Below are 25,144 nucleotides of genomic sequence, written 5' to 3'. Positions count from 1 at the left end.
CTCTCAGACTTAGCACTTTTCCTTTCCTTTTTTCCCCCTCACTCCATCTGTTCGTATAGCACCTGTACTTCTATGCCTCACTGACTCTCCATCTGTTTCCGTAATTTCTATCTTTCTCCTCTGCTTATGGCCCTTCAAATTTATAATAGAAGTAGGGAGACATTAGGAATGAATGCCTCAACATGTTCATCTGACAAAGTCTTTACACTAATGCTTTCAGTTCCTGCCTGCTGCAGGAACTCAAGCCTGTTCCTGCCACTCCAGGGCAGCTTTAGACGATTTCTAATAGCTCACCATCTGGTTCCTATGAGCAGTTAAACCTTATTTCACCCAGCTGCTGCTGCTGATGCAATTTGTACCTTTGTCCATCTCCATTCTTCATTAGAGAGTACGATCCAGCAGCAGGATCACTGTAGACCACTGTGACCTGGTTTCTTGCTGCCAATGACTGACTGGCTTAGCTCATGCTATACTAACAAAGTAGGTTTCATTCCCAGCTGGATGTTACTAGCCTGGAGAAAAAAAGTATTTCTCTTTCTTTGTTGATATTGGCCACTTTAAAACTTTACTCTCACCCCTCACTTTTCTTTCACAAGAGACAAATTTAAAAAAAAAATTAAAAGCTGTAATTCTGTGTGAAATATAATGCTAGAAATTGATTCTGTAGTATATTAAAACTGCAACACATTAAGTGAAAACATATATTTGCATTCATGTCTTCAATTACAAAACTCATAAAATACACACACAGAGGCATATTTCTGCCAATGCCATTAAAGTAACCCACACACTCATGTTCTACATTACAATAGTTCAGCAGGAAAGAGAAGCTGCATAAATGGATGGAATTAAGACCTTGAGAACCTCAGGTCTCCAACTGCATTTTAATACACATTATCTTAATCAAAGTCCAGCAATAGTTAATTATAGGGTGGCACTGGAAGTTCACTGGCCACAGGAGAGCTAGTTTGTGCTCCTGTACCGTGTATGATCTGGTGTGATGAGTGTTTGGTTACAGCCATTGAGCTACTGTTGGAAAACTGAGGGTTTGGCACTTAAAAAAAAAAGATGCAGGACTCATAAAAACCAACAGAGATGCAGATTGGTGTTAGGGTGAAACCAAGTTGGATCACAAAGCAGCTGTTTTCCAGACTAAAAGTCATAGCCATTTTCTCATTGTACCCTGTGTCAGTCAACTGATTATCAAAATGGAAAATCTTCAAGAGTTATTATTCCAAAGGTCTGAGCCTCTCTGCCATTTTTAGTTTATCATAATGCAATTCAATCTGTCAGTGAATGTCACTTTGCTCATGTACACATTGCTTGTAATGCTTTCAGTGTAACAAAATATAGTCACTCCCACCATTTCTTAATCTTCTGCTGGTATTCAGGCCATTTTAAGAAGGTGACCTAGTATCATTCTCTCAGGCATTCAGTTAATCTGGTGCAAAAGAACTTTAAATAAGTAGCTGCTCTAGTCTGTTTTATTGGAGAAGACATGCAGCTTTGTACAAATCCCTATGCTGGATACCTGAGATGTAACCTGGAAAGACATGTACGGATATATTTTTAATAAGTCATACTTTGAGCTTTTACAGTGCCTTTCACCTAATGCTCTAAAAGCGCTGTAGAAATATTAATGTCCCACAATACCCTTTGCACCGAATTAAACACAAAACCCATGGAGCACAAGTGACTTGCTCAAGGTCACAGATCAAAGGCTGCATGTGCATCTTGGGGATTCTGCTCTAATAACTAAACTACAATCCCAAACCCTCAGAAAATAAGCAAAAAAAAAAAAATAGTAATTTTCTGTGGTCTGGTAGGACTGGCTGGAAATGAGGTATACTTCGTACGACTGCAAAATAACCTCACTCAGGTGTGTAAGTTTAAAACTCACTTTAATTTTATATGGAATTATAACAGTAATGAAATGAGATTGAACTCAAATGAATAATGAGCTCTAAATTGAGAAATGGTGTGATAATACTTTCCATGGTTCAATTAGTCAGCCATCTGTAGTACTTTCTACTAATAGTTACATTGCCTGGTTTAGAAGAGATTTAAACGCCTCTGTCTAGTTTTCAAGAACACGTACCCATTATACAAGAGATATTAGGCATCATGGGGAAAATATGACAGGAAATGTGTGTGTATTGACCCACATCCAATGGATCTAAGTTTAATATGAAGACAGTCTGAATATTTAAAATTTTAACTGGAAAAAAAAAATTAAATCTGACTTCAGCTGAAATGACACCATGCATTTCCTCTGTAACCAGCTACTTCAAAACCTTATCTCAGACTTGAATATCTTTTTGCCTTCAGTGGCCACTTCCATCATGAAGTCCCTGTCTGGATGTTGCCTGGTGTGTTCCCACTCAGTAGGGCTAAGGCTAGGACTGTCTTCTGTCACACTGTAAAAAAATTTAAAAGCACTGATTCCTCACATACAGCTTTATCCTCAGTATGGGATATTTTTTCCTTTGTATCTTGAGTTCATAAGGATCTCATCCTTCCTCAAGGAGAGTTTAAAACTCTACAGAACTGTGATATTTTTATTATTCTTAGACTGGGATGACAAGAAAAGGTGTTTCTGTGCTGCAGAATTATTGGTCGTAGGTGAGAATTGGTTAACATGGTAGTTTTGAAGAAACTGAAGAAGATAAAGCAAATCTATTCTAATTGTTCAACGAAGAAATAGCTCTACCTGTAGCATTTCCTGAAACCTGATACTATTCCAGAGAAGACTGGAGAGGTGACACTGCATGTTTAAAGATGTCTAATACTGAATTTATTAGAGTCTGGAAGGCAGGATTTTTTTCGCAAAAGGGAAGGTAAAACACCGAGGAAGGTTGGCTGTATGTTTTAGTTTGTGTTAGAAAGCAATTACTGTACCATCCAGGAGAAAAGGCAGTAGAAACCCTCTTTTTTAAGAAGAAAAGTTAACATAATCTACATCTTTATTGATAGTGATAACCCCCTGGTAAATCTATTACTTTGTGATTCAGGCAATGCATACAGAGGTGTGTTGCATTGACACATGAATCAGGATTCAAACACAGGATTTAATTAGTTGCCAGTGCCTGGCACTGAAAGGGCATTAGCCTGATGCACAATGAACTAAGTGTATTGCCTAAACACTGTCTATTAAAATAGTATTTATTTATATTAAGGTTAACCTGCCCTTGACAAACTTTCATCATCCTATGGCTCTATTGCAGTTAGTTAATAATTTACTCATAATTATTTGCCTGTAAGAAGTTGAATCTTTCCACAAACAAAAGAGAAAGTATTTTTATGAATGATTTTTTATATAAGCAGGGTGCATTTCCTTCTAGGAAAGCGATTTAGTAGTAAGCTGGTTTTGTCCATACCCCATAAATTCTAACTTAATTTTTCTTGTTTTAACGTGGAATGAATACTGTACTGCTAGAGCTTTCCAGGACCACACTAAGGTTATTGAAATACTGGTTATTCTATGTTATATAATCTTAATATGGCTGTAGAGTTCTCTAGCACTTAAAACACTTGTACATTACAAGGCTTTGCATTTCACCTGCCTTGAACCTAAGAGACATAGAATGATTATAGATTTTCATCTCTTCACAGACCTTAAAAACTTCTAGGTTACCCATTTCTTGATAGAAAAAGAAAACACTGGAAATCTGAGATCAAAAATTCAAAGAAATTCAGAGAAAAAAAGTCTTGATTATAAGCTTAGTAAAATTGATGATACCAAGTAACACTTTATAATACACATTTAACAATAGGCATAATTTATGAAAACCAGACCAAGTTCAAGCACCATAAACCTGTGTAAACATTAGAAATATTCTAACCATTGCAGTTGTCAACAGACTGAATATATCAGTTTTTCACATACTGAGGTAGGTGAGCAATAATGTATTCTCACATGTATAGCAGCGAACTTCCTTTTAGTAGAGGAGACACTGGGAAAACCTGTTGTGTGAGATAAAGTCATATAATACACAGGAGTGTATTATCAGAGACTTTGAATAGGACTTGACTGAGATGGTGAATAGGTGGAAGTTTTGTGATTAATATGTCTCACAGTTAGATACAACTCAGTATTCCATTGCCTAAACCTGCATGTTAATTAATAATTTTAAATTATCTGCAGAATATCAACCTGTGAACCTTTATGAAAACATTATGTTTTTCTTCAGATACTGATCCACTGATGACAAATTACCCAGTGTCTAACTATTGTTAGATATACACATGTAAATTATTGTTAGATATCCACACGTATCCTTAATTGATGCAGCTACAGACTTGTATTCAAAGGCAAAACTGCACCTTCTGCACAAGACACAAACAATCCATGCCTCTTCCCAAATAACTTACATTAGTTCTGACCATAGGTTGAATTACAATTAGCTTATGAGAGGAAGAAGAAATTAACATCTGCCCATAGATCAGATCAAATTAAAGCCATGAACATGAGTAGATGCAGCATATGAGACTATTCAGTTAACAGAGCTTCATTCTACCATTATAATATTGCCCAGAGGCTGCAGCCGAAGGTCAAAACCGCACCTTCTTTTTGTCAGTTGCCATTAGGTATCCCAACATTCCACTGAATTTAGCACAGGGATGAAAAATATATATTTTTGTTGCTGGAAAATACTTCCTTTTAAAGGCTACTTTCATTTTGGCCTTGAATTTAATTATTTTGAATTCAGCCTGAAGGTATTTTGTGATAGCCTGCTGCAGACTTAGTATCGCATATAAGACTGCTGCATTAGCAGAGCTCTGACATTTGACACTTATCTGTGACTACTGGTATATATTTGATCCTTAGCAGCACCAATGACTTGTGAGGGGACATATTTGAATCTATCCATGAGAAAACAGAATATTATGTCTTTAGAATACTATTTCAGAGATTCATCTTCTATCAGGAGTACAAAAAATAATGTCAGTTAATCACTGATCCTTCAAAAATTTTGACTAAGTTGGGTATTATTTTTTCATTATTTTGTTAATTGAAGAACATCTAGTTCCAAACAGAAAAGAAAATGCTAAAGCTATATTAATTCTGGAATTAAAGGTCACCTTTTGCATGCTAGCAAATACAGCCCCAGTAAGACATACATGCTGATGAAGTCAGCAAGCAATTAAGGACATGACTCTCAGACAACCTCTTCAGCTTACTAGTCACTTAATCATACAAGGTGTCGAGCCTTGTCACCCTGGACCTAAACCACATGCTTAATTTTAAACATGTGACTCAGTTACAGGATTCTGTGAGATTACTTGTGCATAACATTAGACACCTGTTTAAATGCTTTGCTGGATCAAAGCAGGAATGCTCAGCATTTTGCAGGATTGCGTGTTAAATGTGTTGTATCTCGTCCTCCTATTGGAAAAACTCTGGTGGATATATGCTTACATAGTGGGAAGAGAAAAAGCATCTTAGAATCTTCTGATTATGGTGAGATTCAGCTTTTCAAACCTTACTGTATGGGCTGATGTTTGATACTAAAAGATTTATTTTGGTCTAATATATTTTCAGTTGCAAATTGCCAGTTCTCAGCTCTTCAGCTCCAAACAAGTGTGAGAGACAAGAAAGCAAAGCAGGTCATTGCAAATACTGCTCTTCCTGCATTATGTTGAGGGTATTGTCAAAAATAAACACCAAGTTCCTAATGTGAATATATCCTAGGGAGAGCAAAGTGAAAGTGTCATAATGAGCTGCAAAAAAATGGAGTGGCTGCTTGTAAACATATGATCTCCTCTTTAAAGTTTTAGTATGATGTCTGATTTTTCAATGTTAAACAGATTTATACCTTGTGGACATCAAATTAGCTACTGCTCAGAGCTGTTCTTCTCAGGGGCTGGTTTCAGAACACACACCTCTTCACATTTTTCTTGGTTTTTACATTTAGCTGACTTTTATGAAAATTTCTCTTGGCCTACTTGGAGCAGAGCAGCAGTACTGTCCTGCTATTGCTTTGCTCCCCAAACAATTTAAATTGTACACAACAGATTTTGGAGCCCTACAGTACGTTAAGGCTGGCAGCCAGTTTTGGGAATGACTGGCAGATCTTCCATTGTAGGGGCTCTGACTCTGACAGCAATGACTCACTGCAAGTGCCACGTGACAAAGTTGGCTGATGGACTTAAAAAGAATCGTCCAATGCAAACAGGCATCTGTAGATTTACATTTTACAATGAAACCTTTTTTCCTCCATAGCCTTTTAGTTGTGCCTTAGAAGGATTTGGAGTCAAAGGCAAATCGTTCCTAGAAGCAAGCAAATAAAGCTACCCGGCCTACACAATTCCAGTATGCAAGATACCAAGTAAAATGAATGGAAAATACTAAAAGATGAGGCAATAAATATTTAGTTCGCCAAATTAAATCCATTAGAAAAAATTAGTATTTGTCTTTGCGATCATTATGGCAATACTTGAGCAGTTCTGGAATGCTCTGTTTGTAGATAGTAGCTATGGCCACAGCATGAACACTGCTGTTGGAAACTGGGGGACTCTGACTGCTTTGCGTTTTCATAGTTACATGAAACAGAGGAGATATATATAGACATAGATATATACACATACACATATATATTTGCTGTACTACTATAACAGCTCCTGTATTGATCCATTAGAAGTTTCTGGGTGTATCTGGAATGACCAATGGTTGTCAATATTTCTACAAAGAGCTGGAGAGCTTTCACAAAAATTGCACAGAAAGAAGTCCTGGCAGAGTGTTTGCAGAGTGATGTAGCTGTCCTGATTTGATACAAGCCAAAAGAACCAACACACCATAGAGAAGTTTTACCCTGCTTCTTCTTACTGCTCCCCTGCAGTGGTTCTTTGCACACCACTGCACTTCTCTGTTGTTCTGTCATCATCATTCAGTAGAGGATGAAGGGTTTGCTTCTTCTCTCTATGGTTTGGTCATCAGGACCCACTCAGAAAAAGGGGAACTAGTGGTTTAAGAGAGACATTTTAAAGGTAGCTTTATTTATGTGTTTTCCATTTTGTTGATACATTGTTTAACTGCTATTTCTGTAGCTCCTTTGTTAGTCTATCTGTATTTCAACGGCGACTGCTACTATTCTGTCTTCAGAATATCCTGATACCTTCCTACTTTATTCTCTGCTGGCTGGAAGGAAATACCATTAGTACAAACAGTAATAAACAGGCTCTGATTTGCATGAGTCAAGAGTGCTTTTAAGTGTTTGGATTGATGTTTATTAAGTGCACTTACAGACCTCAGACCATCTAACATGGCTTAATTAATATTGCTCCTGAAGTCATCATCTTGCTGTCACATTTTTTCAGACTCTAGCCATATGTTAATATTCTGTTATTGCATAAACCACACTAATTTTCCAATAAGAACTGAGATCCTACTGGCAAGAAATACCACATCTAATCAAAACCCACGTGATTTGGGAAACTTGGTAAGAATGAGGAAGTATGTATAGGTCTAACTCTTAAACAAAATACAAAGATATACAAGAATTGCTTCATAAAAATGATACAAAAAAAAAAAAACCCAAAGAAAATATTTTATGTTTGCAATATTCATTTTTATTAAATTTCTATTCATACCATATGGATTAGTGTGAACAAGGGATTTTCTTTAATATTTTATTTGGCTGGATTGAGCGCAAGGGTTCCAATACTCTGGAGATGATCACTCTGAATGATTGGGTGACCCATTAAAGCATTCTGCTGAAGTATGTCTTTGTCCTGCCAGCTGGAGGACTTTGCCAGGGTTAAGTGCCAAAATAGATCTCAATACAAAAGTTTTAACTAATTCAAGGAAATCGTTACGTAACCTCACTGCCAAGAATAGTGTTCACATATACAGTTACGGAGAGATGTGATGAGGTTGAATATATTCGTATTTGCTAAGTACTTTGATAAGAAGCTGCTACAGTGTGCAATATATTATCATGCTAAATATGTACTTTGGTCTTGGAACAGGGATTGGGCAGATTGAAATTAAGCTAAAGAGAATTTTCAGTTAATATGCACCGAAATAGATTGTCTAAATTCTGTGAAAACAACAAAAGCTAAAGATAATAATTTGCCATGTGCAAATATATAGTTATGTGCATATTCCTATAATCTCCTGCTAATATGTCCTCTTTAGAGTCTTTAAGACAAGGACAGTAGATCCAACCTTACGTGCTTTATATCAGCATCTCAGAGAGCTAACATTTTGCATTACAACAAAAATTTCAGAATTATTTCATGATATGATTTGGTTCCAGTATCCATCTAATCACTACAAATGTATGATTTTTCACTGTACTACCAAGTAGAAGGACAAAGTAGAAGTAGTAAGGAATAGTATTAAAGTGAGGCTCAGAATTAATTATGCAAGACATTTGTGCTTATATCTGAAGTCTGGCTGACACTGTGTCTCCAGCATTTGAAGTCAAGACCAAGTGCCCCACTAACCTCAGAAACACAGACCTAGCCCCTTGAGAAGAAGTACTTTTTATTATTATTTTATGCTATTTCTGTGTCTAAGTGCTTGCTCTGCCACAGCCACTGATGTTACATAAAAGCCAACAGTGTGTTCTACAGGGACAACAAAAATGTGAAGGAGGCTGTTGGACACAAATAGTTGGAACTTTGAGGGGTTTTTTAACCTAGGAAAGTATTTACCTTTACTGAACCTTAAGCTGCTTCTGTACCTTTAATCAAAGTTTAGGAAGGTTTTATATATAACCATTTAACAAAAATGTTGTGGTAAACAAGTTTATGGTGTACTGTTATATAAAGGCTTTTAGCCTTTTAAAATATAATTTCCCTCAAGATAATAACATGCAGTTGTTTTCTATCATTTCCCTGGACTCAGTCAGACCAAATGCCCTTAGGCAAAACTGGGGAGTAGACATTTATTCTCTCACATTTCACTTCCTAAGAAAAAAAATTATTTTTTGTATAATGTAGTCATCATTTAGAGAACACATAAATCTTAACACTCTTACTCCATTCATATGGATTTTTTTTCCAAACTGCCATGCCAAATTAATCCCTGGTGCAATATTGTGTCACCAGTGAAGCTGTGCCACTTACTTGCTTGGACTCTTCAGTTTTAATTGAAAGATTTATCATTCCAGAGTTTCTTTGTCTTCAGTACTTAATACATGGATCCTTGGAAACCCTGACTGCTCTGCCATTACTGTCTCTTTTCTTTATATAATGTATCTTTTCCTTGTTTTTTAATCGTGGTTTCTTTTAATGGAATGCGTGGAAAGTTTTCTCCTATAAACAAAATAAAAAACCCCACTGTGATTTGTACTTGACTCATATAGGTACAGTTGTGCAACTTTATTTAGCTTTGTTGTGTTTAATTAAATAATTTGTTATAGATAACGTGTAAATGTGCAAGCTGTATTATGATTAAATGCAATAGCTTGTTCTTCCTCACATATTTAATTGCTAAAACCAAGAATGCCAAGGGGGTTGGATAATTGATGAACAGAGGTTTTAATTGCAAAGATCCAGGATTGATGAATATTTTAAATACTTCTGTGATACTGTACACAGAATATCCACAAGAGGGAACTGTTTTACATAAAGAGGAGTCATTTCCTTGCTGCTAAAACACTGCTTTCTGGAACCAAATCCTCCAGAATTATGTTGAGTAGGCATGATTGTGACCTGGACTACATGGTAGGAACAGGAAAAACACAGGTCAGCACAGTGTTTGTTATGTTCTGTAAAGGCTGTTGTTAACCAAGTAAATTTTGAGCTCTTGTGTTGAAATATTAAATAGACAACTAATCTGAAAACTAACCCATTTAAGTTTTCTGTTTGTTTGGAACACATCTCTCCAGGATGCAGAGCTGGAAAACCTTGTTTAGTCTGAAGACAACGTGAAACAGAGTTGTTGCCTCAGTAAATGAAGCATGCGGCCCCAGGGGGCTTTCTCAAACTCTGCTTTATAGAACCTGCACTGGAAAGCAGGCCTTCCCTTATTCATAAAGGAGTAAGCTCAAATGGGACTTAATGGAAGGGATATTCATTCAAGGATCATTTTTACCTCTGTCTATGAATAGGTGAACAAAATACAAAGTTGCCTACTTTGCTTTGTCTTTTGCAGATAATTCCTAGTAAGGAAACTTTCAGCTAGTAAGGTAAGTCTCACCAACTAATATCAATATTTACTTTTCAGTGTGAGTTTCATTGTCAATATTTGTAGAACTGAGCTGTATTTATGTAAATAAAAGTTTTGTTTATACAGATAAACCAAAAGGTTTTCCCCTGGATAGATGGTATGAGATTTATAAACCAGGACTCCTAATGTATGTGTTGGTTGGTTTATGAACAGCATTTGAGCATCAGAACTTAAAGGCAGCCTTTTACAATTGATCACAATAAATCTCCTACCCCTGTCCAAACCTGCATGTGAACTTTGTGTGAATACGTTCAAATCAAATTATTTTAACCTACAGACTATATTGTGTGGTGCACTTTATTTGCTTTAGTCTGAATTTTTCTTTAGGACCATCTTTGGTATGTGTGGGTACAGTATTATGGGGATGATATTTTAGAAGTCCTTAACGATCTTGTTTGCATCTGGAGTGCTCTTGAAACCAGTGTCTGCAGCACTCAGCTGCAGCACAGTATTGAGTCAAATAAATACTTTTTAACTCGTACCTTTTGAATGCATAAAGCAAGTATTTTCAGACTGCAGCCTCTCCACCAAATCTTCTGGGCCCCCTCAAACAACAGCAAGAGAGGATCTATGCCACAGCCATGCCTTCAGTGATTCACTCCTTGTTATCTGCCAGACCAGAATATGGAAGAAATTCCACCATGCAAAAGCCTTCCCTGGGATATATTGTGCTGCTGCTCTTCATTGTCCTCATGTTTCAAGGTGCACAGGGCTTGTAGTTTCTATTAGCTATAAGAGTGTCTGTAAGTACCTGGCACTGCTGAAGATCAGACATCAAGTGCCTGTGTTACGATGCCCCTGCCCTTGTTCCACTCCTGGTGTTTGCTGATGGATGAAAGGATCCGTAGGTATGTGTGCAGCTGTGAAAAGGGTGCTCCTTCAACACCAACACAGGAATGCAGAGCAAATGACCATCAGGAGCGGGTTCTGAGCCCAGGACCCAAGGCGTGTGATCCTGTCATGACAACACTTTGCAGTCCAGGTGGCCTGCAGGTGGCCCCAGGTGTGGGGAGGGTTGGTAAAGAAAAGACATGGGAGGGGGCAGCAGCTGTGGCAGGGCAGTCTGGGCTTGCATGTGGCAGCTGTGACGTGCAGTTTCTTTTCAATCTGTCTAGTTTTCTGCATCTAGAAATCCTCAACTTAATTCCGTTACAACAGACTCCTGGGAATGGCCTGCTTCAGGTCTGCTATGTAACGGACTGTTTTTGTCTGGGAAAAAGTAATGTAGCATTTTTCTCACCTGTATACACCTCCATATTATTTATTATCTAATGCCTTCTCTATTCAGAGACCTCTATTAAACCTTTCTTGAAAAAGGAAGCTTTCTCTTGAAGGAACAGACTGGAGGAACAGACTGGAAGAAGATATCATGATAAACTCACAGAGTTAGACAAATGGTGGTGTTATTGCATGAAAAAAGTGGGGGTGAGAGGGTTAGAGAGCCCCGTAAAAAGCTTTGGGAACTCATAAAACCTCATTACCTTCACTTAAGTAGAAAACAAAAACAAATAACCCCCTGGCAGGTGCAAAACCAGAAACTACTACTAGTAAAGGTTAAGAGATTACTATTTCATAATGGTGGCTCTCTGCTGGTATAGCAACTAGATAAGATGGGGGAATGTCACACACACAAAGGCTGCTGTATTTTACCCTTGGAAACATGTCAAGAGGATCTGCATAATACTTTGTACAGACAACCCAGTAAGCCAAATGGAGATTTTGATTTGTATATAAATGAATACATATATAGACATATAATGTCTTTGCTTTTCAATGTGCATCTGAAAAAAAGTAGGAGACGACTATACAGATTTTCTTACTGGCTTCCCCCTTCCCCTCCATCCTCCCCAAGTATGTAATTTTAAATTGTTACTTATATTTCTAAGGGTTAAATTCAGGAATGTTCTTGGGATGTGCGGCAATTTACGGTGTGTTTGCGGAGCGTTTGCAGTACTTCCCCGTGTCAATTAAAGACAAGCCACGGATGCCTTCAGCGGAAAAACCCACGCCACGGTCCCCGATGTTTATTTCACGCTCCCTTACCGCGTTTCCATGCCAGCTCCCCCCCTCCCGCGCCGTGCGCAACCCCGGGCACCTGCTGCTGCAGCTCAACCGCCTCCTGCGAGCCCCGAGCGCGCCCCCCTCCCTCCTTCCCTCCCTCCCCCGCTGCCCCCCGGCTGCAGCCCCGGGCCCGCCGCCCCCGAGGGCGCCGTTGCGGCCGCGCTGCGGCGGGGTCGCTCTCGCCGTGGGGCCGCGCTGCGCGGCGGGCGACGGATGCGGGCGATGGGCGCGGGGACCCGGCGGGGCTGCGGGGGCCGGGGCCGTGACTGCGCCGTGCGTTGGCCGCTGCGTCATGACATCCTTCGAACCGGCCCCGCGCACGGCCGGCGCGGGGGGGGCCGCTGCCGCCAGCCCCCGCCCCACCGCGGCTGCGGAGAGCGCGGCGCGGCGGCGATGGACGCACCGGGGCCGGCGGGACTTGTTGGAGCGGCAGCTCCCCGGCGCGGCCGGGCACCGCCTCGCCGCCACCTGTGAAGCGCCCGCCTCGGCACACAGCCCCCGCTCCCGCCTCGCCGTCCTCCGGAGCGGGCGCTCGGCGCTTCGGCGGCGCCGCGAGCGGGACCGAGCAGCCGCGGGGCGGGGAGCGCTGCCCATGGGGCGCCGGGAGCCCGCCTGAGCCGGAGCCCCCACCCCCGGCGGCAGCGGCAGCGCGGCACCCCCGGCCCGCCCGGCACCCCCGGCCCGCGGGGCCTTTGATGCGCCCCCGGAGCGGCCGCGGCTGCGGGGCCGTCGCGTCTCCCGGCGGCACAGAGGGAGGGGCGGGAGCCGGCGGCGCCGCTGCGCGTGTGGGAGCAACAGCCTGAGCGACAGCCGGGCCCTGGAGGGAGCTCCCGAAGGATGGGCGAGGAGGCGGCGGCAGCGGCAGCGCACTCACAGATGGGCCAGCGGAGGATGAATTAGGAGCCACAGGAGGCTGCTGCCGGCACCGAGAGGGGAAGAGGAGAGGAAGGGGCTGGACTTGGAAGAGGAGGAGGAGGAGGAGGAGGGTGCGCGGGGGGGTGGGGGGGGGGGGACTGAGTATCGCTAATAACAAGTTAAAGACTAATAACAATAATAACAGACCACCTCCGGGAGGATCCGCGGCGGAGGCTGAGTGAGGGATCCCCGCTGAGGCCAGCGGGGTCGCCGCGCTGGGTATCTTGGAGAGACGCTCAGAGGCATCAGTTTGTGGTGGTGCTGGATGATTTTTTTGGGGTGGGCGGGGTAGGGGCTGTGTATGCGGGAGAAGGAAGGGGTGGGAATCTGAGGAGGAGACTATATTTTTATTATTATTTTTAATTTTTTAAATATTATTTTCGCCGTACAAAGAGGACGCTCGGAATTCACCGGCCTGTCGGCTCCCGAGAGGGACCCGGGAATTGTGCGGTCGCTTCTCTTCACCTGCTTTTTTTTTTTTTTTTTTTTGTTGGTTGGTTTGGTTGTTTGTTTTGATTGGGGGCTTTTTATTTTTATTACTCTCCTTATCCCTTCCCCGCTGAGCAGCGGCGGCAGCAGCAGCAATATGGCTGGTGATGGGCTTTTTGGGGGGCGCTGGCGGCGGGAGGAGCTCTCGGAAGCCCCTGCGCGCCCGGCTCGCTGTTAGCTATGGCAAATGGCAGCGGCGGCGGCTCCTACCCGGGCGGCAGCGGCAGCGGCATTAGAATGAGTAACAATATCAACGCCAACAATCTCAACACAGACTCGTCCTCCTCCCCCGTCAATGTGCCCAAGATGGATGCGCTCATCATCCCGGTGACCATGGAGGTGCCCTGCGATAGCCGCGGACAGCGCATGTGGTGGGCTTTCCTCGCCTCATCCATGGTTACTTTCTTTGGGGGACTGTTTATCATCCTGCTGTGGAGGACCCTCAAGTACCTGTGGACTGTCTGCTGCCACTGCGGGGTCAAAAACAAGGTAACTGCCCCTTCCCTTCCCCTCCTGCTGCCGGTGATGGTTTGTTGCGGTGGTGATGGTGAGGAGTAGTAGGAGCCCAGCCTTATAGAGCAGGACACCCGGGCGAGGTGGCGGTGGAGCGGACGCCGTGGGGCTGTTGTTGATGGCAGTGTGCTGGCTGCTCTTGGCTTAGGGTTGCCACGGGCTGTTGGGAGCTGCAACGTGGGCAGTGTAGCTGGAGGGGTGAGGTGTTGGGTGCAGTCCCGAGGCGCCTCCCCCGTTCCCCCTTCTCTGTTCCACCCTACACAGGAACTCATTCGTTTTCATCTGGGGGCACGACAGTTAACACCTGGTGTCCGACGCTCGCCCTGTCGGAGAGGCGCATGCTGGTGTAGTGGGACGGTGCAGATCAGAAGTTTATATGCACCCTTGGGACCCCATATGATGGGGTGGGAGCTTGCATACGCTGATCTAAACTGTCAGTTGTCTTGTGGAATGAGAAACTTTGGCAAAATTGAAAGGCTGAATTTCTCACTCGAGGGAACCTTTATAAAGCCAGTTCCACTCCCTGAGAACCTTTGACGTTTCTGTTTGTTAGATTAAATGTAGCTATCTAGAAGTATTCTGTACATTTGTAAGTATTTGCTTAACCTGAGTGTGAAGTCTTTGAGGCAGCCTCTCTGCCCCTTTGATTTTCGCATATTACCAGCTGGAAGAAGGCATGCGAAGTAAGTTCAGCTTCTGCTTTGAAGGGCCTATTTTCAAACCAAAGCTAAGAACTTGCTCAAGTCCAGACTTTAATTTTTGATTACGAAAAATGACATAGAAAGTGTTACAACTCTGTATTGTGAAAGTGGATTTTGACAGACCCCAAAATAGACCAGCAACTGGAGTTTCTCCCCTTCCCTTTTCACATTTTTTGGATTACAAATGGAATAATATCTGCTTCAGTTATTCCTGGCACACAGACACCCACAAAAACACACACACCTTTTAATATATGGTTGCTAGGTTGCTGGTTTGCTTTGACGTACAGTGAGCTGTCTTCCCCTTTCTCCTGTCCCCTCCCCCCTAAACACACAGCATATATGCCAGCTGTATGAAGGGCCCAGCATTTAGGGGAAACCAGAAACAAAGTTAGAGCATGGAAAGTTATGGTACTTGTTTTGTCATGTAGTTTGGGTTGCCTAAATGAACCTCCATACTCCAGTTGGAAGTTAAACTATTACAGTGAACTTGGCCTATCTAGGGAAGGAGTGATTGCTAAAGTTAAGGAATAAAAGCTTTTAAGTCAGCCTGAAGCATCAGGAGTCCTATCAGACAGCACTACTTTTCTGTAGTGTTTTTCATTCAACACCAAACCTGAACTTGCTTAGAGGGGTGTTAGCCAGGTATGATGACACAGCTCTAATGAATTTGTGATAATAAGATACTATTTCCCACAGCAGTAAAAGGCAATTTTCAAGAAAGGGTGAGTAGTGAAGACTTAACCTTTGGTTTCATTGTGTATTTAGTATTTTTGTCTCCACAGAATGAGACAAATCTACAGAGGCTATCAGAGCTCTTGACGAAAAAGAAAAATCTGCAGGTTATTACCTCGTGCTTCTTCTTCTCGAGAGAGTAAGAAGTTAGAGACTTGTACACAGACTTCTTAGGCATGGTTTCTTGGTGGGTCCTGTTGGTCAGAGAATCCATTATTGGGACACAGAGTTAAAGCAGATCAGTCATTTCTTAACCGGTATAGAAAGGTGTGTGCAAATTGTCTTTAAAACCCCTTAGGCTAAATATGTCAGTTTAGTAACAGGCTTCGTCGAGGGGTTCAAACACTTCCAGTCCAAATAGCTTGACATACTGTGGCTATGGCAGGTTGTAAGATTTGAGTTTATTTCATCTTTGAAACTGAAGTTGTTCCATGAATGTCATTCCCTGGGGCAGGAGGATAAAGGGCTCTGCAGGTAGGGGGAGATATATGTCTCCTTTTAGATCCTATTTGTTCCACTTGTAAGGGTTTTCAAAAGTCTGGCGAAAAAGAACTTTCAAGGGCTGATCCTGAATTCCTTATACGATAAAATAGGGAGTTGGAGGGAATTCTGTGTATGCAAGGATGTTAGTTATAACTAGTTATTGCAAAACACTTTTCTAGTATTTAGGGTATAAAGGCTAACTGAAGCAACAACTGGAAATGTCTTAAAATTTGCTGTTACCAAGCACATACTTTGCTGCTTGGTGAGTTTGGAAAAGCTGCCAGTGAGAAATGTGAATGCATATATATGCTATGTTGACTCTATTGGACCTGCTACAAAAGCAATTTTAGAAGAAGTAGCTCCTCCTACTGCAGGATTGAAGAAGTTTTCTGCATATTAGGAGCTTTCCTTTCCTGCGCTGCCTCTTCTGCTGCTCCACAGGTTGCAGGGAAGTTGGGCTATCTAGCATCGTCTCACTACATAAAGAGCGGTCCCAGTGAGAGAGCTAAAAGAAATCTTTCTCATGTCTACTTTCTGTGGCCTCTTATTGAATAATTCACATAGATATATATATATATGAATAATTCGGAGTTAATGTGCTAATACTCATATCTGTATCTGTTATTGCAAAGAACTACAAAACGTTTCATTTTTTTCTCCCTGCTATATTCTAAGCATGACGTATTCCATGCATTTGTCGATGATTGTTAACTTGACTGTGGGATGTAAAACTTTTTAATGGTTACGTAGAAGGATTTAGAATGTGATTTGTTTGGGGTTTCCCCTCTTCAACTTAGTCAGTTTAAAGTTGGAATTTAAAACTATGATATAAACAGTTTAACACTTTGTGGTATGAAATTTCATTACATTTTTTTTTCCTCTTGGAGATAAGAAAGTCAAGATACTGTAAGTCAAGAATATGAAAACTGCTAACAGAATCATCATTACCTCTTAAAATTCCGTATCTCATTTATGTAATTGTATGTGAATAGAACATTACTCTTAATCATGTACTAAAAATGATTGTAGAAGTTTTAGGATTTTCATGCTCCACACTTGCTTTGTGAGTTGGCATTTTAAAAAAATCTTACTAAAAAGTAAATTTTTACCTTCATTGTCAGTGTTTCATGTAGTGTGATAGTCACTACTATTGGAGCCCTTGTATTCCTTTATTTAATATGGTGTATAATTTTAAATGGAATTTTTCAAAATTAGCTACAGTGTATTTGCAACCAACCTTGAAAAAGGCTGGTTTTCTTCTCAGTGTTTACATCTACATTTTCAATAGTGCTTAGATACTGCTAAAGAACTTGTCATTGCTTTTTCTTTGTCCCCTGACCAACTCATTTCTGTTTGTGTATGAAAAGTAGAATGTGAGATTAAACTTCCTTGGACTGGACTCTGACACCATGCGCTCTTGTTTGTGGTAACAGCAGAAAAATAAATAAATCTGCATGGTGATGTGCACATAGGGGCTAAATGCATATTATACAGTCTGTAGTTCTTTTGATTATATGGATCTGCATCGGCGTTTTCTGTGCTCCTGGAGGGCATTTGCTGCTGACATTATCTGATTCTGTATTTTGGCTTTGAACAAACTCTAAAACATGACGAAGGAGCAGTGGAATGAGAGAGCCCAGGTTTGGGGCACAGTCAGCTCCTGGTGCTGGTCAGTGCAGAATCAAGCGGGACTTGTTTCCTGTTGAAGAATATGATACTGGACCCTTTTTTGCTGCTCCTTGGTTCCCCAGTGAAGGGTACTTCTTATGGACTTTATGTCATCAGGCTCTAGCAGGTAGAAAATATCCTTACTGTGATGCTTTCAGTGTTTCGAAGAGCTTTTCCTCCCCACAACCCAGGACATGTACACATATAAAATGAAATTATGATTGTAGGTAGCAGTTGCTAGCCTGAAATTACAAGTCCTAACAGTTTTCTTTGACCTTCGTCTCCATATTTCTGAAATGTAGTAATTTACACAGTGCTAGATTTGGTCAGTAGAAACCAAGCAACATTCCCATTTATTTTGAATAGAAAAAACCCTGGTTTTGCTGGAAATAAAATATTTGCAGAAATTGTCTTTGAAAAGTTAACAATTTCAACTCAAAACTCTAAAGCCAGAGAAAACTTCTAAGTGGATAAGTTTAAGTTGTCCATAAAACAAGCAGTATTCATTCCAGGCTGGCTCTCGTGTGGGCGAGGTTTGTTGGTTTCTGAGTGATATCTGCATGAACACCCTCTCCAAATAAAGAAACAAATTTGAAGCACGATCTATTGAGAAAAGTTTGAGTGTACATTGGGAGATACATGTGGACACATAATGCAGGAGATCCCTTCATTTAAATCTGTACGTGGAAACGTCGCCTTGACTCCCGTGAAGATGTACTGTGCAGCAGCGTATGATGAACAACTGGAAGGCTCAAGGGATTAGCGGCAACTGTAATGCATTTTGCTTGTTAGTCACATGCACAGCCTGGCTCAATCATTCCTGTCTCATGGCTGTCAGGTGCTCTGCACACAATTACTCCGGGAAAGCCTCACCAGACAGGTTGCCAGTTGAGAGATGGCCATGGTGGGGAGGTCAAGGTCTGAAAGAAAAGGTACTTCGCAGATGTATAAGCAGAAAAGGGCGCTGGTGTGGAGAGGTGTATGCTGCTGTTTTCCATGCACTGAAAAGGAAGATACTTCTGGCTCTCTGGAGCTTATAAAGGATTTCACATTTTATAAACACATGCTCAAATAGGTTATGCATGCAGAAAAGAGAATTTAAACAAGGATTTAACCTGTAAATCATTCTCTACCAAAACGTTATTTTGGTACAGTATCATTTTCAAGGCTTTGCAACACATACATTTAAGGAGAACATCTGCATTCAGAAAGAACTTAAAAATCTCACATTTGCAAATCTCTAAGTGCTGGTTGAAAACCATTAGATTTCACCTTTTTTTCCAGTTTAGCTCAATAGAAGAAATGCCTATAATGGCGAACAGAAAGCTTTTAAGTAACACTGATCCGTGTACTCAGTTTTGATGAGTTGGGATTTCTGAATGTGAAATGAGGGCAGTTTACAGCCCCAGAGACAGAAACACAGAACATTTAGAGAGCACTAGCCCTGAGTATAACCTCTGCAGGGATGGGATCTAATGATTAAAACTAGCAATGATCATACTTGGATGTCCTGTATTATTGCAAGAAAGTGGATTCTGAATCTTAGTCATTGAGTGTCCTTCCTGGGACAAATCCTAAAAAGAAGCAGTAATCTCTAGACAGCAGGCACAACACAGAGCAGCAGTCAGTGTTCCTTCTGAGATTGGCTCTGCTGTTCTGTGGAATCCAACTCAGAGTGACAAAAGTTTATGTGAATTTCAGGGCTGGCTGGTGATAATTCCCCAGCAGGATCAGGCTGTAGTTCAGCAGCAGCAAGGCATCCTGTAGTGTGAGGTTGGGAGGGCAGCAGTCACTGGGGAGGTGCAAACATAAAAATAACACTAGATGAAATTGGGGAACAGGGTATCCCTTTGATTCTACTAAACATACCTAGTCACATTGCATAGAAATGTGTATTTTACATGTATGAAAATTACTGAACTACCAGTAGTCTGAGGAAGGCACAGTGAATACAGCTTGTGGAGGTTTTCTAAGGGAAAGATTGCTGAAACATTATGTGTGGGTGTTAATGGTTAAAAAATATTTTTCTCCCCCACATATGATTTTAGTGGCTAAAGGAAATGAACTACACTTTGAAAAGCTCTTGTAAAAAGCTGTGTTTCTGTAATGGGTTTATATGCTGCTACATGGCTGAAGGCTTAGAATCCTAGAATATCTTGTGTTTGGAAGGGAGCTGTAACGATCATTGAGTCCAGCTCCCTGCTCCTTGCAGGAATACAATGCCTCACTGGGAAGTGAGTGCAAAACTCTGTTAGATCACAAGACTACACTGGCATTTATGCAAAATTATACAGGGCTAAATACACCAGTTCCAAATTAGAACTCATGGTTTGTCAGTGTGGGCACATTGTCCGGGGCACACAGGTCACCTTGGGTGACAATGGAGGGTGGAAAAGCAGCAGAGTCTGAATAAATGGGAAGGAATGATACCTATCTTCCATGCCTGTCAGAGACATATTGGTCAGGAAGGGCCCATTTTGAATCCTGATGGTATTTATAGCCTGAGAATACATTGGGTTTTCATCTTTGAGAGGAACACTTCATTTCCATATATAGTATACTTAGTTCTGTTTAAATGAATGTGCTGCCACTGAAATGTGTTGAGTTTCGTTTGCTTTGAGATGATATATTGCATGTATTTGTCTGTTTGAGAGTTACAGAAATGAGAGAGTTATCCAAGGTCTGTTGAAATAGAAGGAAGCAGTCCTAATAACTTCAATGGCTTTGGACTCAGGCCTAGATGTTCACAGTGTCCTAGATGAATTAGATTAAAAAAAAAAATTCTAATGTTAACATTTTAAGCTTTTAAAAGCTTTTTTCTTTTATTGTAGCAAGTTGTATTTACTTGGTTTGTGGCCATTATGTCCGAGATTTCAACATTAGAAACATAATATTTAAAAGTTACACATGGTATGTTTCCATTCCGGTCAAGAATTATACCTTCTGCCAGGCTCCCCTTGGAAATTAAAACTTGAGTGCTTGAATGGCTGATAATATCCTATAAGGATATCTCTCCTGCAAGCTGATGTGCAATGGTAAATGTTGGCTCTTTTTTTAGAACTGCAGTAAGTGCGCATTTAGTGGAACTGGCAGAGGTCCCTTGCCCCATGGATCACCTGCAGGACAGACATATGTGCAGCTGCAGCTCTGAGTCCTGGAAATCTTTTTGCATTCACTACCTAAGTTAAGTATCAGAACTGCTACCATAGAGTGGGGGAAAAGCCCCAAATTCATCATCACCAGGACACAAAAATGGGGAGGAATACTGTAACCTCATCAACAATTGCAGCATGACACAACAACTGAATAGCTTATCCCTGTAACTGTTAAATACAGGTCTACTGTGTTGCTTTTTTATTGCTGTTTATATAATAAAGTTATAATACAGTTTTGTTTCCCCTTTGTCCAAGCAAATGATGACTAAATATTTTGGCATACTTGATTATATTTCATTCATTTTTCATAGTATCTTTTACATTTTTATCTAATGGCTTAGCTCATCTCTTTTTTTAAAACTAGAAGGGTGACTCACTTTTAATATGCTATTACTATTATTATTATTAGTAATGAGATTAACTTTAGCACTACTGGTGTTGGATTAATTTTCTATTTTAAGTATAGGGAAAACATTGTTACAGATAGGTCTAAAAAAACCTGTTTGCAAATGGTGACTTTAATATTGCAAAAATAAAGAGAAAAGTATTAGGATGATTCTTTGTTCAAGCATCTTGTAAGTCTTTCTAGTATAAACTCAGTTAAACACATTTTAGTTGTGATTGTGCACAGATATTGTACGGGACAGAAATTTTTTGGAATGAGTTACTGACTTCTTGAACCTGCAATGGTCCTGGTTGGTGTAGAGCACTTCAGGTGCTGCAGATATGGTGAATCCTTTGGCTACAAGTGATCTGACATAACTTTTTTTGAAAGTGAGTTTGCAGATCAACAGGCAGAAGGTTTGTGATGTTCTTACATTTTCTAGGTTATCATACTAAAAGTATTGTTTCATAAAGAAGCTGACAAATTCTACTTGGGTTTTGAGGACTGAATGAAAAAATCTCCTTATTCCTTTTCCTTTTAGTCATAAGAACAGCTTAGGTAGGAGAAAACATTGCAGAGTCTGTCTGTATGTGGTGCAAGCATTTTTCCCCATGAGGGATTTTTTTAAATGCTTTGATTATACACTTCTGATAAATTGGTTTTGTTATATGGGAAATTTTCCCAGCATTTGGTGGTAGTTTTCTTATACTATATATATATACAATACACTGACACCTGAAGGTTTCTGATTCCTTCAGGATCAGAAACAGGACTGCAGGCTTTATGTTTGCATTATTTTTGTATCACTTAAGACTCTCAGCTATAAGCATGTTTCTTTTCTTTCACTCTTTATGGGTCTGCTTTCTGATTTAAGGCTGTACAAAATTTTACCTGACTAAATGCTGGTTTTCCTCCTTTGACACTGCCTTAGATGTTTGTAGTGGTTTGGTCTGCTAACCTATGACAATGTTTAACCTCTGGTGTTGTCTTTTGGTGAGTCAGAAGAGCTGAATTCATATGACAGATCTCTTGTTCCTGAAAGAAAACAGCACTGAAAACTTCACAGTTTTGATATTTGGAAAAATAATTTTAGCTGCTTTGCTGGAATGTGTCCCTAGGATATAATAAAATTTTAATTTATAAAAGTGGAAAATGCTGTCCAACATGTGGAGCTTTGATTCTGCCTGTATGATGTAAGAGAGAAAGTTTTAATGCTAACCTAAATGATATGTATGATAGGAAGACTGTGGTATCTCTGTGTTGCCAACTGAATGATTCTGTGTGATTCCAGGAATGAAAGAAAAAAGCATTTGCTTTTTCTTATTTCCTGTTGATGGCACTGTGCTTGTTATTAAGTTATGCATAATTTTATAACAAAACGTACACAGCAGTTGTTTAGGTCAAATGTGTGGAACTTGCATCACTTGCACAAAATAGCTGTTTAGACATCAAAATTTATATTTAAGATCTTAATAAGGTCTTAATCTGAATTGATTTCAGTCAGTTTCAGTTCATTTCAGAAAGAGGTATTATTGCTCTTGAAAACTTTTTTCTTTATTCAGATGTTTATTCATAAACATAAAAGCTAAAATCCATGTATCTTTTTTTTATTTAATGTTGACCTTACACATCATACTGTAGACTTGAGTTGGTTTTACTGAATCTCCTGGCTTTTCTGTGTATATATATGTACGGGAGGGTAGTCAAGCATTTGTAAAGTTACGCACTGTTTTAGAGCTCTGCATTAGCATCTAATAGTCTTAATTTTAATTTTCTTTTATCTAAGAGGTTGATACCTACCCAACAATAAAAATATATATATTTTGAGCTGATTGCCCTTACAAATAACTGTAATAAAAATTAAGTTAAAAATAATTTTTTCATGCTTGCATTTTGAAAACGTTCCTGAAATTTCCGTGGCTATAGTTACTTTAATAAACCTATAAAGTGAGTCAATTTAAGGAGTGTGGGTGGGTGTGTTGGAGGTGACTGGGCGATGGACAGAGCTCCAGACTGTCATCCAGCATTTAACTGGATACTCTTGAGTGTAGGGGAATACCAGTTTGTTTTAGAGCATAGCTGATTGCATGATTATTTCTGTGAAGGTGTGCAAGCCTTATTTTGCAGTGTTTGCATCTACTTTATGCTTTGGTATGAAGTGATGTAAAGCAGACCTGATTTGATCTAATGCCTGTTGAAGTTAAGTTACATCACTTATAACTTTTTAAAACACAAATTTAATCCATCAGAGCAAGTGGAGTGTTTTGTGGCAGCAGTATTTTTTTATTTAGTCTTCTAAGACTGGGCTTACTATCTTGAGGTGCTGGCTTGACAGTGCTAATAAATCCAAACTTTAAGTCTCTGAAGAGACTTGCTGCGAGGAACCTGAGCTGTGCAGACTGGCAGGTAGTGGTAGCTCCAGATCCTAAACCTTTCTGTGTGTTTTTAGGTCTTTTTACTGAGCAGAAATGATTTAATAGGTAAAAGTTGAATGCTGAAAGGTTTTAAGAGAGGTTGTTTCATTATTGCCGTGCTAAGTATTGATTTCATGGTGTCCTTCGGAGGATAGAGTTTTGGTTGACTTGGGCATGTAGCTGGATGACTTTTGAGAGTAAACTGTAGCTTTCCCAGCGTGATTAGGTAGATTCCTTTCAGGTGAAACTATTTAGGAAGATGAGCTCCAACCGCACACCTGGTCTGCTCCATCTGTTAAGGGGCCTGGAGTCCCTGCAGCTGGTTTGAATTAGTCTTGAGGGTGTAAATGCTGAAGTGCAGACGTTGGGGACCTCTTTTATTCTCTTATGTGTGTCTTGCTTCTCCTCAAGGTAAAGTCAACCATGCTTGTAAGGGGGAAGCCTGGATGAACTTTTTAATAAATGTCTAGCTTTTTTTTCTTAACTAGTATACAGTGTCTGTACAGCTGCTCACAGTTGGTCTGTCAGGACGCTGCTCCTTTTATTATGCTGTAACTCTGACTTAAGGGTTAAGCTTATGCTCATGGACTTTCTGTTGGTGCTCCAGATGTGCTGGCCCTGGGAGGCTCCTGGGGCAGGCTGGGGATGGGATAGTGAGCTGGCAGAGGTGGTGGTGGTGGTAAGGCTGAGACAGTGGATGATATCTTACTGCTTTGAAATGTTACAGGTGCTCTGGGTGTGTCAGAACTATTGATTAATTTCAGTAAAACTATTGTAAAATGACCCTTTAAAAATTTTTATTGATCTTCTGAGAACTTTGGCAAGTGTATGAAATCTGTATGGATAAAACTGTTACCATTTGCTGTAGCTGAGGGGGAGGAAAATGGTTTGGGATAGGTTGTTTAAAGCAGCTGCTACCTATTTTATCTAATCTGAGGTAACAGGTACTAGAGCTTGGTGCCCAGGGTGTTGTTTTTTATAGGTGAGAATTGGAGTTTTATTTTCAAAACATTTAGAAGAAGTGGAGAGAAAGGTAACAATAGCTCAAATTAAAGGTAGAAGTTCTAGAAAAGCTTCTGGCAATATAAACAGACCTCTTGAGGCTGTGCCTCACGAGTATTTGTGTTCTTCCAGTTCAGTCAAAAATATTTATGAACAAAAAGTAAAGGAACAGTTTAAAATGCAGACTGTTTTTATAACTGGTTCTCAGGTTGAATTGTGTTTTCCTTGGGACAAGTTTCAGTCCCACGTACAGATTGTTTTTAGCAGTGAGCACAAGGGTTTTCCATTGATTTGTAAAATACTCTTTGGATTTTAAATGGTATGTACTTGTAGGTTATTGTTACAACTCCCATAGAAAATACATACTTCTATGAATTAAAATTGATGGCTCTACTGGTTGTAGCTAAATGAGAAGGTGCTCTGAGAGCTGATGAAAATGACAGTTC

The 25,144-nt window shown here is 40.4% G+C and overlaps 1 protein-coding gene across 50 annotated transcripts in view; it reads left to right on the top strand.

The window, feature by feature from the left end:
• Positions 1 to 13,256: 13,256 nt before the first annotated feature.
• The window catches only part of KCNMA1 (potassium calcium-activated channel subfamily M alpha 1), a 439,613-nt gene continuing 427,725 nt past the window's right edge, over positions 13,257 to 25,144 (top strand). For 35 of the 50 annotated variants that reach the window (XM_048311505.1, XM_048311501.1, XM_048311499.1 and 32 more), the window contains exon 1: positions 13,462 to 14,131. In XM_048311505.1, the coding sequence (XP_048167462.1) occupies positions 13,823 to 14,131 (309 nt within the window). In that variant the 5' untranslated portion in view covers positions 13,462 to 13,822. Of the gene's footprint in view, positions 13,412 to 13,459; positions 14,132 to 25,144 lie in introns of those variants that run through there. The other 15 variants (XM_048311470.1, XM_048311477.1, XM_048311475.1 and 12 more) reach the window with 5 other exon arrangements.

Source organism: Corvus hawaiiensis, chromosome 8, assembly GCF_020740725.1.
Source record: "Corvus hawaiiensis isolate bCorHaw1 chromosome 8, bCorHaw1.pri.cur, whole genome shotgun sequence".
NCBI classification, from domain to species: domain Eukaryota; kingdom Metazoa; phylum Chordata; class Aves; order Passeriformes; family Corvidae; genus Corvus; species Corvus hawaiiensis.
This window is presented reverse-complemented; position numbering and strand designations above follow the sequence as displayed.